Source organism: Ahaetulla prasina, chromosome 3 (assembly GCF_028640845.1).
Source record: "Ahaetulla prasina isolate Xishuangbanna chromosome 3, ASM2864084v1, whole genome shotgun sequence".
NCBI lineage: Eukaryota > Metazoa > Chordata > Lepidosauria > Squamata > Colubridae > Ahaetulla > Ahaetulla prasina.
The window spans coordinates 56,662,605-56,677,714 of NC_080541.1; the positions used below are offsets into that span (position 1 = coordinate 56,662,605).

The following is a 15,110-nucleotide window of genomic DNA, read 5'->3' on the forward strand; positions in this document are numbered from 1 at the left end:
CATAATTCTAATTCAAAAGTATACCTCAAAGTTTACCAATGTAGTGAACAAAATGTCTCATATCTTAAGTCTTGGCTTTGATTAAAGTGATATTGAATTAACTTCAGGAGATAATAATTATGTACCTGTTTTGTGTAACCAGCCACCCTTTGTGGGAACGAGATTTCAATAATCTGATGAAATTTGGTGAAAACATGTACAGTCAATTCTCAGACCTATCGTATGTCTTGCTTAAAGTTTGTGTCACAGTCAAGCAATAGGAAAAGAGGTATCTGAAATTTCCGTGTGAAGTAAAATTGACACTTGGCGTAAGAGAGGCATTCAAGATTGCTTGGTTAAACAAATTCTTACTACCATACATTATTAAAATATTTACCCCAGAAGGACAAAGAGAAGAAATTCTGTCTTCTCATTTATTGCTTTTTTAACAAAGACTAAGTTCAGAGGGAAGTTTTTATATTGAAAGGCTTTAATTTTTCAGCAGCTGAAACAGTGAATGAATTTGAAGGTGTTTTCTGGGTCTGCTGCTACTGCTGTAATTGCTGGATTTTCTTACGAAGAAAAATGTCTCTCTCTTTTTACTGCAAAGTGTTTTCGTGCTTTTGGAACAAAAGATTTAAAATATTAAGTCAAATAGAATCACTGAGTGGTGACAATCAAAAGATGAAATACTACTATGTAATTCTGCAAAACACATCAATGTTCTGCTTTCTTCTTGTCTTTTCTCATTCTTTTGTTCTTTCCAAGAGGCTTAGATGAATTTTGCTAGAAAAATAAATTATTAAAAAAATCAGATAAACATACCTAATTAATTGTTACTGTTTTACACAGATCACATTTTTTCTCAACACCGCTAGCATATAGTCAGGGTTAATTACCTAAAATTAATATTCTATTACACTTACTTTATCCCTATTTCATGAACGCTTTGGGGAAAGTTTTATACATATAAATTATTTAAAATTATTTGTGTTGGGTAAAAATTGGTTATAAAAGTAATAAAAGGTTGATAATTGTTTAAATGAGAAATTGTTTACAAGGAAATTTTCATATTTTTTCTTAAATAAAAAACACTTTGATAAATTCACTTACGGGATACTATTGTTGATAGCATTCATTGTCACTGATTAGGCATGGATTTCAGCTTTACCCTTACCCATACCAAAAGGAACATATCCGAAGAAAGCTACTGCTATAGATATTTTATTAAAAACTTACAGATAGATTACTGTAATTTTGCTCCACGAGGATATTTCTGGCACAATTGTTGATATGTTTGAAACGATCTGGTCCTAAAAGGATACCACCATACCAGCGGGACACTACCACCAAAACATTGTGGACATTCAGGATCTGTATTTAAAAAAATCACATACATATTCATATTTAGAAGATGATTTACAACTATCTAATTCACTTTGTTACATACAACGAGCATTTCTTAATTGTCAGCTCAACCCATACTACCCTACTTGTAGAAGGGTAGGAAACATAACTTTTGCAGCACTGACTCCGCGATTTGAAGCAAGCCATCTTCATAGTTGTGGTTGATGCCATTAAATCAGTTTTTTACAAGGTATTCATTTTCAGACACCATGCAAATTTGATATATAGTTTTAAACAAAAAATTCTGAAAGCAGACCTTCTGCTTTCTACTAGGTGAAGGAAGGAGGAAGCTAATAAGTCCGATGTTCTTTCTTGTAACTTTAAACTCCTGTTTATCCTGTCAGTCAGACCATCAGCAACAACTGAAAAGATGGCTAGATGCTTCATATATATTTTCTGTACTCTTTCAAGGCAAAGCAAACCTAGCTCTTACCTATTTGCTATATAATTTAGCATTGCCTTTCCAATCTAAGTTTTTTCAGATAATGTAACCTACAATTTTGTTTTGGATGATGGATTTATAGTCCACAAAGAAATGATTGGAAATGCTGGATATTATGCTGGAGAATAGGGGGGGGGGGGAAACGCACCTGGTTGGGGATAAAAAACAGTTTCTAAAGCACAGCTGATCATCAGAGAGAGAAGTAATGAGAAAAGCAGGTGAAGCGCAGAAGATCACTTCACTCGCTAGCGCTTCGTTAGGGCTGAAAAACAGCTTCTAAAGCATAGTTGATCGTTGGAAGGAGCAGCAATGAGAAAAGCAGGCGAAGCGCGGAAGATCGCTTCACTCGCTAGCACTTCGTTAGGGCTGAAAAACAGCTGCGAAAAAGCTACATTCGGAGTATAAGACGCACCCAAATTTTCAGCCTCTTTTGGGTGGGGGGGAGTGCGTCTTATACTCCAAAAAATACGGTACTTCATTCTAAAATTACGGTATTCATCCTGTCCAGGCAGTGGTATGAATCATAGGCAAGAAAAAGCTAGAGATAAGCAAGAGAACTTTAAACACCAATTGCCACTTTATGATTCTGGAAATTAGTAATATTTTCATTCAATACACCAATTATTGATCTCGTCTGAATTTTCACCCATCATTGATCAAAATATTCTAAATAACAAATAATCCTCTCAAATAGGCCACTGTATCTATTAACAAAAGTTTGTCTGATTAGAATGCTATGGCTATGAATCTCCTGATCATAAACGTTATAGCTACAAAGAGTAAAAAATATCTTGTTACCAATTGATTCTTTTCACCTGCATAAGATGGAGAAGACGACCCCCGGCTGCTGTTTCACCATCATCTTCACAATCTTGTAAAAAAGTCTGCTTGTCTTCACAGTATATCCTTAAAATAAAAACTATACTAGATCACAATGGAAATATGTGTCTGATTCTATATCATATTACATTTGCTCGCTTATCAAGCTACTGCTTTTATAAAATTCTCTAAAATCCATGACTAATTTATTTGTAAAAAAATTATTGCTGCCTCCTTGTACATGGAGACTCAAGGCAGCTTACAAGGACATAAAAACACCATTTAAAAGAAATAAAAAGAATAAAAAGAAAAATATTAAATAATAATTTTATTTTACCCCCACCCCCATAATCCATGAATTATTTTACCCCCACCCCCATAATCACATGCAATTCTATTGGGTCTGAAGATATAGATCCAAGAGACAGACCATTAATTAGATTTTTATCCTTACTATCAAATCTTAGCTACCTACCTGTAAGCATATATGTTGTGAGTAGCACTGGCTATTTTCTTATTTTTGTACAACTCAGCAAGAATATTTTTCACCTTGGAAGAAAAATAGAGTTTCAGACAATAATTAGGATTTATATGCTTTACTTGGAGATTTTGCAAACTCCTTATTGATGCTTAAGTCTTGTATATTTGAATACAATTAAGTGCAAATTTGATCTGAGAATATAAAATACACATTTTAGCCAACACACTTTCTTTCTCTTAGAATAGATTGTACTTTCTAGCCCTTTTGAAAAGCACTCTTCGATGACAATTGGGGCAGAAACTTGAATTCCCTTCCCTTCAATAGGAAAGAGATCACAAAATTGCTCCTTTAGAGAACTTTGCTTCTAAGATTTGGTAAATTCTTAGGAACAGATGATACAATAGACAACAGGGAGATGGCAAATGCCCAGAAGTAACTTTCCCCCTTAACTGAATTGAGTAGGAATTTAGGATACAAGGCATTTATTATTATATTAAATAAACATTATGGATAAAATAAAGAAATCAAGCAGGCAGAAATGTAGAACAAAAATTGTGGAAAGAGATGTAATAACAAGTTATAAATTGATGGTGTTAATATACATAGAAAATAGAGCAGCTTTCCGATTCCACACTAAATGGTAGAAATAATATTGCCAATATTGTCGTCAAAGGAAATCAGTTTTCATCAGATGCCACAAAAAAGCACTACCCAATTTATAGAAACTCAAATGATCCTTGAAGATAAATATGAAACAGCAATAATTAAGTTAGCAGATTTAATCAGTATGTGATCTTTGGTATTCAACATTAATATTTCAGATTGTTGGCTTGGATCTAGATTTAGGCCTAATTAAGAATACACCTACAAAAATCAGGAAATCTGTTCAAAATATGACTAACATTGACTTAGTGATGCTTAAGTTGCTATATTCTGTAGTGCCTTTCTTCTATGAAATCAAAATGTATAGGACTGAAATATTTTAACTTTGCTTCCAGCCTGCCTAGTAAATTGCAGAATCCAATGGGTTTTGTTGTTGTTGTTAGTTGCGAAGTCGTGTCCGACCCATTGCAACCCTATGGACAACGTTCCTCCAGGCTTTTTTGTCCTCTACCATCCTCTGGAGTCCATTTAAGCTCATGCCTACGGCTTCAGTGACTCCATCCAGCCACCTCATTCTCTGTCCAATGGGTTAGCTTGTAGTAATAAATATGTCTTCTCTAACACATTTGTTTCCATTGTCTGCATTACAGTCACAAAAGATTTCAATAAATAATTAGGCTATAATTTTTAAGTTGTCTTTTTCCTGTCTCCCTTCAAATATAGTAACAACTGTATTATTCTTATCAGAGAGATTACATTTCCCTATATAATAAAGGCTGTGTAAAGAAACTGTTTTAATAAACAATGCATAATTAATACCACTTTAAGCAAAACAATATTAAAGCTCTGAGAGCTTGAGAAAACATGTCTGGCAAGCAAACAGCATTTAATTCAAAAGAGAAAAGTCATTCCTCTAGAGTCATCTAAATACATCTTCAATATTTATTTGTGTTGTGTTTCCATTATTTCAAAGCAAATTCTCTTACTATGTCAGTGAGAAGAACACTGCTGAAGTGTAGCTCATACTTCTTATATACAATAACTCTCTCTTCCAACACTTGATCTTAGTTAAAAGGCCAAGACCAAGGAGGACAATGTAGCTAAATAAACAGTGCTATAATTACCTATTGGTTCATTTGTATATAACAAAAATGTTCCACAACACATCTAAAAAGGAATAAATTGGTACATCATGAGACACATGCATGAAAAAAAGCAGTGTATGAAAAACTTTTAAGTGTAATGAAACTTATCCCAAAACAAATGGGCCCCACAAGTGGGTAATCCATAGTCTTCCAGATATTGGTGGAGCCTAATCAATAAAAACCTTAATTGCAGTAGTTATGAATAATGGGCACTGAGGTCAAATAACTTGAGGAGAACCAGGGACCACTATTTCTAATTAATAGGAGTTTTGTATGTATATTTTATCTGCCCACTCATGCTTTTCTCTGATCTGTGTGACTGTTGCATAACCATAAGTGAGATGTTATGGGATACTTTAGTCACAAAGACATGATGGTAGAGGTAGATAAACTGGCATTGTCAAAATCTTTGAATGATAACTTGCAACACTGCCTATTAATATAGTTGGTTCCACCCAGTTATCTACCAGTCATGGCTACTATATTTTTGCATATTTTGTCAATATAAGCATCTGAGACAAGGCAGGAAATACAATAATTATAACTGTTTTTATTTAATTAAAGTTATATCCTGGCTTTCTATTTTAAAAGTTTCTGAACATCTAATGATAAAGATGACACTTGTAATTAAAACATTGATGTTTTTGAATAAAAACACACCAGGAAAAAGAAAATTATGATTCACCACATTTTATTAACTAACTTAGATACCAACAGATAATGATGCAGTCCAGATATCAGACCCGCATTAAAAAAGAATGCAATTCTATTATTACAGAACAAAATTTGCTTACTATTAAAGAGTGTCTACTGTAATAAAAATGCAACACAGATGTTAGTTAGATGTTTTCCCTAGGTTTAGTGTGGATGCTACAATAATGCAGCCAGGATGAGTTTTGGAGAAAAAGCAGGTGGAAAGTCATGGTGTTGCTGTCTGAAAATAATATTCTCTAATTAGCAGGTAGTGCCTAAATGTTTGTTTTTGATATATCATCTTACACACTAACTCACTTGGAAAAAAGTTCTACCTGAATTGGTGCACACTAAAGTAGATGTCATACTCTGCCCTCCTGAACACTTTGCCACATTGCTATGTCTCCCATAGCATTCAGAATTCTATATTATTTTTCCTTCCTGCAGTCTTGTTATCCTGCCCATTCACAGGCTGATATCTTTTATAAGACAATAGAAGTTTTTAACTGGTTCCCTTTGCTTGTCCAAAAGTTAGTCCAGGAATTTAGTATTCGTTTCAGTAGTATTAAGCCTCTTAATATCCCAAACAATTATTTTCTCATGTCTCATTTCTTATCCATCATTCTTGTCTATGATCCATGTCTCAACCTTCTCCAGCTCCATTCTGATCTTGTTTCAGTCTATGTTAAATCTTTCATTCATTTTCCATTCACGTACTAATGGGCCTGACTATAAAGAAGCAGTATAGATACTATAAGTTGCCAGACAGTAAGCTAAATTTATAATGCACCAAGATGTCCTTTCTTGATACCACATTTCCCACATTTGCATAGGTTACAAGCAAAATACCCAAGTGCTATTTTCACTTCTATCAGTCAACATAATGCATTGATATAGTACTTATTTTTCTGCAGCAGTATGGCCCTGTTTCCAAATCCACATAATCAGAAAATCCTTCTACATAACAACTTACCTATAAGGTTACTCAACCTGAGAAAAAAAGCTACTTAACATATTGCTGTTTACTGACATTAGAGCAAAAAAATAAAATAAAATCAGAATCTCCACCGTATATGAACTTCAAGATTAATCAATTACTGAATTGGATAGTGAGGTCTGCAAATTTATAATATTATCAAGCAGTTCTTTGGTGTTTTTTCAATTAATTTATAGATATGAATATGCTGAAGCCATAAGTATAACCTATTGGATAACATAATGACATGATTGGTTGCAAGCAGGCTTTACTAACCTGCTCGAGGCACACAACAGGTGCTAAATGTGCCTGAAATGTGCTTCTTCGGTCTGTAATTGGGTTCCCATGATAAATTGGAGGTAACTCTTCATCTGAAAATTGAAACATTCAGATTTTGTGGAAGGATGGCTCACTGAACTTTCTACTATTCCAAATAGAATTTTGAAATATTTTCTTCACAAATATCATCTCTGGGCTCTTTAAATATTAACAACAATGATTTCTAGTCATGTTCATCAATCTTTAAAATTTTCCTTTCCTATGCTTATTGCTTTTAAGACTTTAGTCCTGTTTTTCAGCCAAATGCAAAGCATGGGTTGGCTCAAACTAGGAAACAAGACAGAAGAGTGATGGTGAATCTATGGCACATGTGTCGGAAGTGGCATGCAGAGCCATCTCTCTGGGCACACCCAGCCGTCATCCATTGCTCTTCCAGGTTCCATGTGTGCCAGAAACCAGAAGATTAGGTGACCGGCGCGCATGTGCACACCGGAAACTGGAAGCTCAGCTTTCCGCCGTGTAGATGCGTGCAGAGGAGCTGCTCTTCTGGTTTCTGGTGCCTCCCTCACATATGTGTGCTCCCATTTCGGCACTGGGTGCTGAAAAAGTTCACCAACACTGAGATAGAAGAATGCAAAGAAACAGACTGTAAAAGTAAAAATTCACACTTAGCCCATATAATCTAATCACCAAGATCTCGCTGTACTATTTACAAAGAACCAAGGCAACTAGGTTAAGGAATAAAGATTCCTTCATCTTAGAATTCTGTTATTTGTTCTTTTCTTGTTTCAGCTGGGACCTAGATTTTAGAAAGTGACATATTTGCTTAGAACCTGTGCATTATGAAGTATCTCCTAGAAATCAAATCCAAAGGACTGCACGTTCTTAACAAATATCTGAGATATGGAAATATAAGCAACTACATATGAATACACACAGTATATGTATATCCATATGCACATATAAGTTGGAATCCTATGTAGTCAGGCTGTAGATCGCGAAACAGTGTTTATTTCAACACTTTCCCCAATTCAGATATTCATATCTGACATATGGCTATAGGGAAGAGGGCCAGAGGCAACTGCATGGCCCTGTCACACCTTTGTGCAATAGTAAAACCAATGTTTAACAAGTAGGAGGTCCATATCCATCCCATTATCGAAGAAGAAAAAAGCACTCTCATTTCCTAATGATGAAGGCAATCTGTGTTAATATTATAAAGCTAGATGAACCAGTGACGTGTAGAGCAACTTCTCTGTTGTTATGATATCATTCTCTTCATAGGGGCTTAATGTTATCATATCCCTTGAGCTGCTTTTCCTCTTTATTGTTATATAAGCTTAAGTGAAATATAATGGGACAGCAATAGCAACTTTACCTTTTTTTTCAGACAGATCAAAATTTAACTTTATAGCTGTACAATCTGGAAGAAGCTCATATTCCAGTGCAAATTCTTCTTCATAGTCCACATCTGTTTCTTCTGTAATTTTTTTATTATCTGGGCCTACTGGTAAAAAAAATCAATGCCAGTTAATACTTACAGTATTTAAGTGGCAAGAGCTCTAAAGAAATCAATATTAAAATTCCATTTCCATGCTATTTTGCCCAATACATCTTTATGTAATTTTTATATTTAAAGATTTACAGATGCTTGTAGTATTTTCCTGACCCTTATGTGTTTTCTATCAAACCTAAAATATGTAACACTTTGACTGTCTGTCTGTTGATCGATCTATCAATCTATCCAATTCATAAAGCTTGCATATTTCACCTGCTCACTCTCTGAGATATAATACTGCGGCACCGTCAACATGCATCTAAACATGACTCTGTGGCAATACTAAAATGACACTATGCAAATCATATATAGAAACTAAAATACAGGATGGGCAAGATAGCTAAAATTTCAAAGTGAAAAAGTTTGGCCCATTTGCTATGCTGCCACAATGCTACATTTCATTTTGTCCACAAATATCTTCTACTTATTTTCAATTATAAACCAATTTCCTGTTATATAAAGAGGCCAAACAACACATTGCATATTACCCGATTCAGATGACTGGGATTTTTCTATCAAAACCTCACGTATCTTCTCTACCCACAGATAAAGAATGCTTTCACCAAGGTTCTGTCTGAAACAAGCCAATTACAGATGATATATCAAGAAGCTCTTAATTTAAAAATAAGAACAATCCTATATTTTAATATCACAGAATAAGGCCCTCAAAGCCCCTGGTAAATTGACCTCATGTAATTTTGTTTTCTCTAAACTTTCTCCCAGATAATCACTTTTATATACAGTAATGATCCAAATGGGGAACACCAATCAGCACCTATGTCATTCAACCATGGGGCTTTCCCAAAATGAGTCTATTCAGATCTCTCAGCATGGGTTTAACTGGAAGCTTTAGAAGGCACAGTTAACTGGAAGCTTTAGAAGGCACAGCTGCACCAAACAAAAGAGTTTCTACAATTTCTCTTTATTACCTACAATTATCACCACATAACATTAAGATACTTGCAAAAGCAACTTGGGGTAGGCAGTACTTTGTTGCAAAATGTACGAAATTCAACTGACATGCGTTTTGATCATGTAGATCTCTGGATCGCAAACATAATTCTTCAAGTAATTCTGATCATGAAAGGAAAGAGGCCCATTCTCCCTGTCTAAAATCTAGGTATCTAATTTTTTTGAAACATATCTGTTTACTATACTTTTTGCATTGTACTGCCACCTGCTGGAATTATGAGTGTTTAGATTTTTAAAAACACAAATACTGTACATTTTTAAAACTGTACCTTAAAACATGATAGAAATATATACTACTTACACATAGATTTCTTCTAGATGATTTGCCAGTTCTTCATATTCCTTTTGTAAAATCCAAGGAGCACTGGAACATAATGAACATGCCAGTTTCTATTGATAGCATCTTCTAAACCATATCCTATTTATATACCATAAAAATTGCAAGTTATCAATAAGTATAATTACAATATAATTATTAAACATGTATGCTTAAGTTTTTAATTTATATTGTATGGAATATAATTATTACATAAACATATATGCTCCCCAATTCACTCTAGGTTCTCCAATGAATTGGAGAGCATCCATGTTTAAGTAATAATTCTAAGGTTTCTAAGTAGCCTAGTGTTAACAAAGTAAACACAGAATAAGAACACTCCCACATCTAGCCTCGTCTTAGCATGAAGCAGTGGTTCTCAACTTCAGCAACTTTAAGATGTGTGGCTGGGAAATTCTGGGAGTTGGTCCATGTCTTAAAGTTGCTGAAGTTCAGAAACTCTGACCTAAACTGTCAGTGCCCCATCAGCAGCTGCTTCCAGTGAGGTAACACCCCTCTACCAAAGGGTCTTTGGAAAACCACTGTTATAGCATTCTTGTAAAATGACAGTAAGGAGGGAGCCAACCTGACTATGGGAAGTATGCTATTTCAGGGAACAGAAGTTATGACCAAGAAAGTCTGCTTTCAAGTTTCTACCACCTTCATGTCTTAAGGGGAATCTACAAGATCTCCCTGGTCTGAATGTGTTGGGCAAACAGAATTTATCCAGATCAAGATAGTAGTAAATAAAAGTAATGAGAAGTCAAGCCATAATGGATAACCAGCACTTTGAACTGCATCCAAATGCTCACTGGCTATCAATGCACTCCCAACAAAATTGATACAATTCTACTAAATCTATTATTTCTAATCACCATGCAGGTAATTGCACTCAGTGCCACACTCCTTCCAACTTGCCGTCAGGGCAACCCCATGAAGTGTGAATTGCAGTAATCTAACCACGAGATCAGGGGCATAAACTATTGTCACCATTATCTGCAGATCTTGGAAAGGCTAAATTGGCACACTAGCTGAAGCTGAGCAAAGGATCTCCTTGACTCATTTTCCACTGCATGCCCAGTCGGAGAGGTAAACTGGATTATATTACCTACTCATTATTCAACATCCTGAATTACTGGATGACCTCTCCCTGCGATTTCACACATATGTAAAAATAGAAATGTCATTTCTATTAGGACTGCCCACTCAGAAAACAAAAGAACCATGTGCTAAAATGTCTCCAATCCCCAACACTCATAAGGAATCCCCCAAAGTATCACGGTTGATGATATTTAATGGCACTGAAAGGTTAAGGAGAGGATACACATCCTCCATCTAAATCTTGCCAGCAATCATTCACTAGAGTGATCAATACCATTTCCAGACTGAAATTAATCCAGATAATCTATTTCATAAGGGGGTCACATAATTTCTGTTTCTCTTCTCAAGAAGTATGGTAATCAATTTGATAATCAAAAACCCTGATAATGAGACAGTGTAGATATGGGTACATATCTTCTCGGTTGGTGTCTGTACTTTGGAATGTTTCTTCTCTGTGTGAGGTGCCCATTGTATTTTTTGAACAATTGTTGAAGATATTTCTATTTATTCAGGTATTTTCTATGTCAATTCTACATAAGTGCATCCTTTTTCTCCCAACTCTTTAAAGAATATGAATTTCTTTATTCATTCATTGTTTTCCTTTATATACCACATATTCACAACCTACAGACTGGCCAGCAGAGTTTAACTACAGAACCAAAAAATAATACAGCCCAAAATAAAAGTAACACAAAATAAAACAGAAACATAAGATTATTGAAAATTTAAACAAAACAAAATAGCTATTATAAAAAAATACCTCAAACAGAAATTTCTGGCAATAAAACAGACGTGGCTGTTATGTAGAAAAGCTTAAAAAATGAAAATATTTTAGAGTTTCTGTTACAGCACAACAAAATTATTGGGGGGGATTATAGTTAAGATTTGTCTATTATTAAAATGATATATGGATCTGGAAAGCATGTACTTACTTAAGTTGATAAATAGGTGGTGCTGAAGTTGGATATTCAGGAGGCAGAATCACCTGCAAGATTTTAACAGTCAACCAGCAATAGTATCTTCTTTAAAAAATGGGGGAAAATATCCATAAGATCAATTCAAACTGCCCAAGGAGCTGCTGATACAGTTCTACAGAGGAATTATTGAGTGTCATTTGCACCTCTATAACTGTCTGGTTTGGTTCTGCAACCCAACAAGATAGTCACAGACTTCAGAGGATAATTAGAACTGCAGAAAAAACAATTACTACCAACCTGCCTTCCATTGAGGACCTGTATACTGCACAAGTCAAAAAGAGGGCTGTGAAAATATTTACAGACCCCTCACATCCTGGACATAAATTGTTTCAACTCCTACCCTCAAAACGACGCTATAGAGCACTGCACACCAGAACAACTAGACACAAGAACAGTTTTTTCGCTAATGCCATCACTCTGCTAAACAAATAATTCCCTCAACACTGTCAAACTATTCACTAAGTCTACATTACTATTACTCTTCTCATCGTTCCTATCACCCATCTCCTCCCACTTATGACTTTATGACTGTAACTTGTTGCTGTATCCTTACAATTTATATTGTTCCCTAGTATGATTTGATTGCTTATTTGTATCCCATGACTATCATTAAGTGTTTTACCTTATGATTCTTAACGAATGTATCTTTTCTTTTTATGTACACTGAGAGCTTATGCACCAAAGACAAATTCCTTGTGTGTCCAATCATGCTTGGCCAATAAAGAATTCTATAATTCTATAGTTCTATTCTGAAATACTTTAACATTATAAAAGTACACAAAAAGATGTAGTCTTAGACTATACAGTCCTATACAATAAAGAAAGTACAATTTGTTTTTCTATAAACAGATCTCAATCTTCATCAACTTTTTAAATATCAACAAGATGGTGCTCCAATAGCATAAATGACATTTAATTTTCCCCCTTCCAAACTCTCTGCAGAATTGTATGCACTACTATCAATTTTTAAAAGAAACAACTATACCCAACATTAAAACTGTTTTAGAGAAAGAAAAAGAAAAGCCTACAAAGAAAAACCCTATACTCTGATGAGGTCTACTTTCAAAGCATAATCCCAATTATATAACTATAAACTTGCCTGCAAATTGAGAGTCCAGTTTGGCTGTGCTGAGCAATCACTAATCTTAATGCAAAAAATTTTCTCATCTTCGTCAACAGTGCACCATTCATCGCCATATATAGCTGATAGAGCTTCAATTTCTTCGGTCTGCAAAATTATGTTATATATAATTAGTTTAAGTTATTTTACTTTGAACCCTTTCCCCCCCTTCTGTTCAGTCGTGTCCAATTCTTTAAGACAAATCCCTGCAGTTTTTTTGTCAAGTTTTTTTCAGAAATGGTTTGCAACTGTAGCTGAAAGAGAATGGAAATAAATACCTCTCTAGAAATTCTGAGGTGTTTGCAGTGGAAGTGAAAATATACAACAGGATCTAGCCATATATATATCAGGCTGCAGAATGTAAATATTTGATGTTATCACCACTTTCAAATACTGGGTAAGAAGAATATGCACATTTCAACAAACAGTGATTTTTTTTTTACTTCCTGTTGTGTATGATTTTTGTACATCCCACCACAAAATATCATCTATTTCGGTTTTTTGAAGTCCAAGCACATTTTTATTATATTAAACCATGGTGGCACAGTGATTAGAATCAGGGGTGAAATCTGACAGGTTCTGGAGAACCGGTAGCTGAAATTTTGAGCAGTTCAGAGAACCAGTAGCAAATATTTTGAGAAATTTGGAGAACCAGCAAATACCACCTCTGGCTGGCCCCAGAGTGGGGTGGGAATGGAGATTTTGCAATATCCTTCCCCCAGGAGTGGGGAGGGAATGGGGATATTGCAGTATCCTTCCCCTGCCACGCTCACCAAGCCATGGCCACCAAGTCACACCAAGCCACGCCCACAGAACCAGTAATAAAAAAAATTTGATTTCACCACTGATTAGAATGCAGTACTGCAAGCTACTTCTACTGATTGCCGGCTGTCAGCAGTTTGGCAGTTCGAATCTCACTGGTTGACTCAGTTTTCCATCCTTCTGAAGTCGGTAAAATGTTGGAGGCAATATGCTGACACTGTAAACTGCTTAGAGAGGGCTGTAAAGCACTGTGAAGCAGTATGTAAGTCTACCTTGACCTAACATGTCACTAGGAAAGACATAGTTGAGGAAATCAAACTAATAGGAATATTTATTTATAATAAATTATAATAAATAATAATGTTTATTTATTAAATAAATAAATAAATACAAATAATAGGAACACTGGCCAAATAAATTATTAATATTTTCTCATTTTAAGGGAAATGAAAGTTGCATGTTCCTTAAACTTCAAAAAGAGAGACCTAGAGCAACAATACGCACAATTCTACAAGGTTCTGGGTTTTAGTAGTCCCACCCTCCCACTTTTCAAGCTTGCCAAAGAGTGGAGGGATATGATGGATTTTGAACACAGATTTTGAGCATTCTTTCAAAACACTTCAGCTTCTCAAACCTATAGGCTTGCTGGAATCCATGGCACCCAAAGCTTGCTGTATACCTGTTTGGAGATTTCGACGCTTTCCTAGACTCCTCGCCTCTTGGCTAAAATCGAACCATCACCACCGCTTTCCTATCACACGAAACCGAGCACTGCTTACTTGTTTTTGCGTTGTTTCCGGGTCGCTCGCTGCCGCTGCCGCTGCCGCTACCGCCGCCGCCGCCTCCGCCGCCATTCCTCCCACGAAAGGTGGGTCTCACTGTCCTACGGAACTTCACAGATCCTTTGAAGGGAAGGCCGGACGAGTTGTGTTTGCACTCCACGCCTGCGCAGTGATGCGATTGAAGCTCTTCGCCTCCTCCCGCATTTTAACTGAGTTAACCCCCTGAGAGCAGAGAGAGCCCGGGAAGCTTCCGACACGCTTTGGGGGTCGTTGGGCTTGGGGCGGATGATTGTGAGAAAGAGACTGCGTTCGTAAACCGAGGTCGTGGCACAAAGTGGGGTGCAGGGTTGCCAGTGCTGGGTTTTTAAATGCAGATGCTTATCTGGGTTTCCAGGTTTTTATTTAAAAATCTATTTTTCTATACATTATATTGTATGTATCAAATAAATAAGAATAATATAGTTTAAAACTGATGTATTGGGGTGTTATGTAGAATCTGGGTTTATTTGAACACCAAATCTTAATCTCATCGTTGTGATCACCCATCTTCTTCCATTTATGACTGTATGATTTTAACTTTGTTGCTTGTATCCTTACGATTTGTATTCATATTGTTTCCTGATTGCTTATTCGTATCCTATGACTATCATTAAGTGTTGTACCTTGTGATTCTTGATGAACGTATCTTTTCTTTTATG

At 35.6% G+C, this 15,110-nt stretch overlaps 1 protein-coding gene across 3 annotated transcripts; it reads right to left on the reverse strand.

The window, feature by feature from the left end:
- Nucleotides 1-451: 451 nt before the first annotated feature.
- IMPACT (impact RWD domain protein) lies at nucleotides 452-14,538 on the reverse strand. Of its 3 annotated transcripts, none has more exons than XM_058178358.1 (11): nucleotides 14,410-14,538; nucleotides 12,848-12,976; nucleotides 11,704-11,756; nucleotides 9,656-9,718; nucleotides 8,871-8,956; nucleotides 8,203-8,328; nucleotides 6,822-6,916; nucleotides 3,123-3,196; nucleotides 2,644-2,734; nucleotides 1,219-1,353; nucleotides 452-765 (listed from the first exon to the last, which is right to left on the reverse strand). In XM_058178358.1, the coding sequence occupies exons 1-11, from the start codon at nucleotides 14,482-14,484 to the stop codon at nucleotides 697-699; spliced, it is 996 nt and encodes a 331-aa protein (XP_058034341.1). In that variant the 5' UTR covers nucleotides 14,485-14,538; the 3' UTR covers nucleotides 452-696. The 3 variants fall into 3 exon arrangements, with proteins under 3 accessions (XP_058034341.1, XP_058034340.1, XP_058034343.1); XM_058178357.1 differs by having other exon boundaries at nucleotides 8,203-8,331; XM_058178360.1 differs by lacking the exon at nucleotides 452-765 and having other exon boundaries at nucleotides 1,217-1,353; nucleotides 2,627-2,734; nucleotides 8,203-8,331.
- Between the last annotated feature and the right edge of the window lie 572 nt (nucleotides 14,539-15,110).

Coding starts and splice junctions, on each gene's coding strand:
- IMPACT (XM_058178357.1), bottom strand. CDS start 14,484: ATGGCGGCGGAGGCGGCGGCGGCGGTAGCGGCAGCGGCAGCGGCAGCG. Junction 9,719..11,703: donor CCACCTATTTATCAACTTAA/GTAAGTACATGC, acceptor ATTATGTTCCAG/TGCTCCTTGGATTTTACAAA. Junction 2,735..3,122: donor CACAACATATATGCTTACAG/GTAGGTAGCTAA, acceptor TTTTATTTTAAG/GATATACTGTGAAGACAAGC.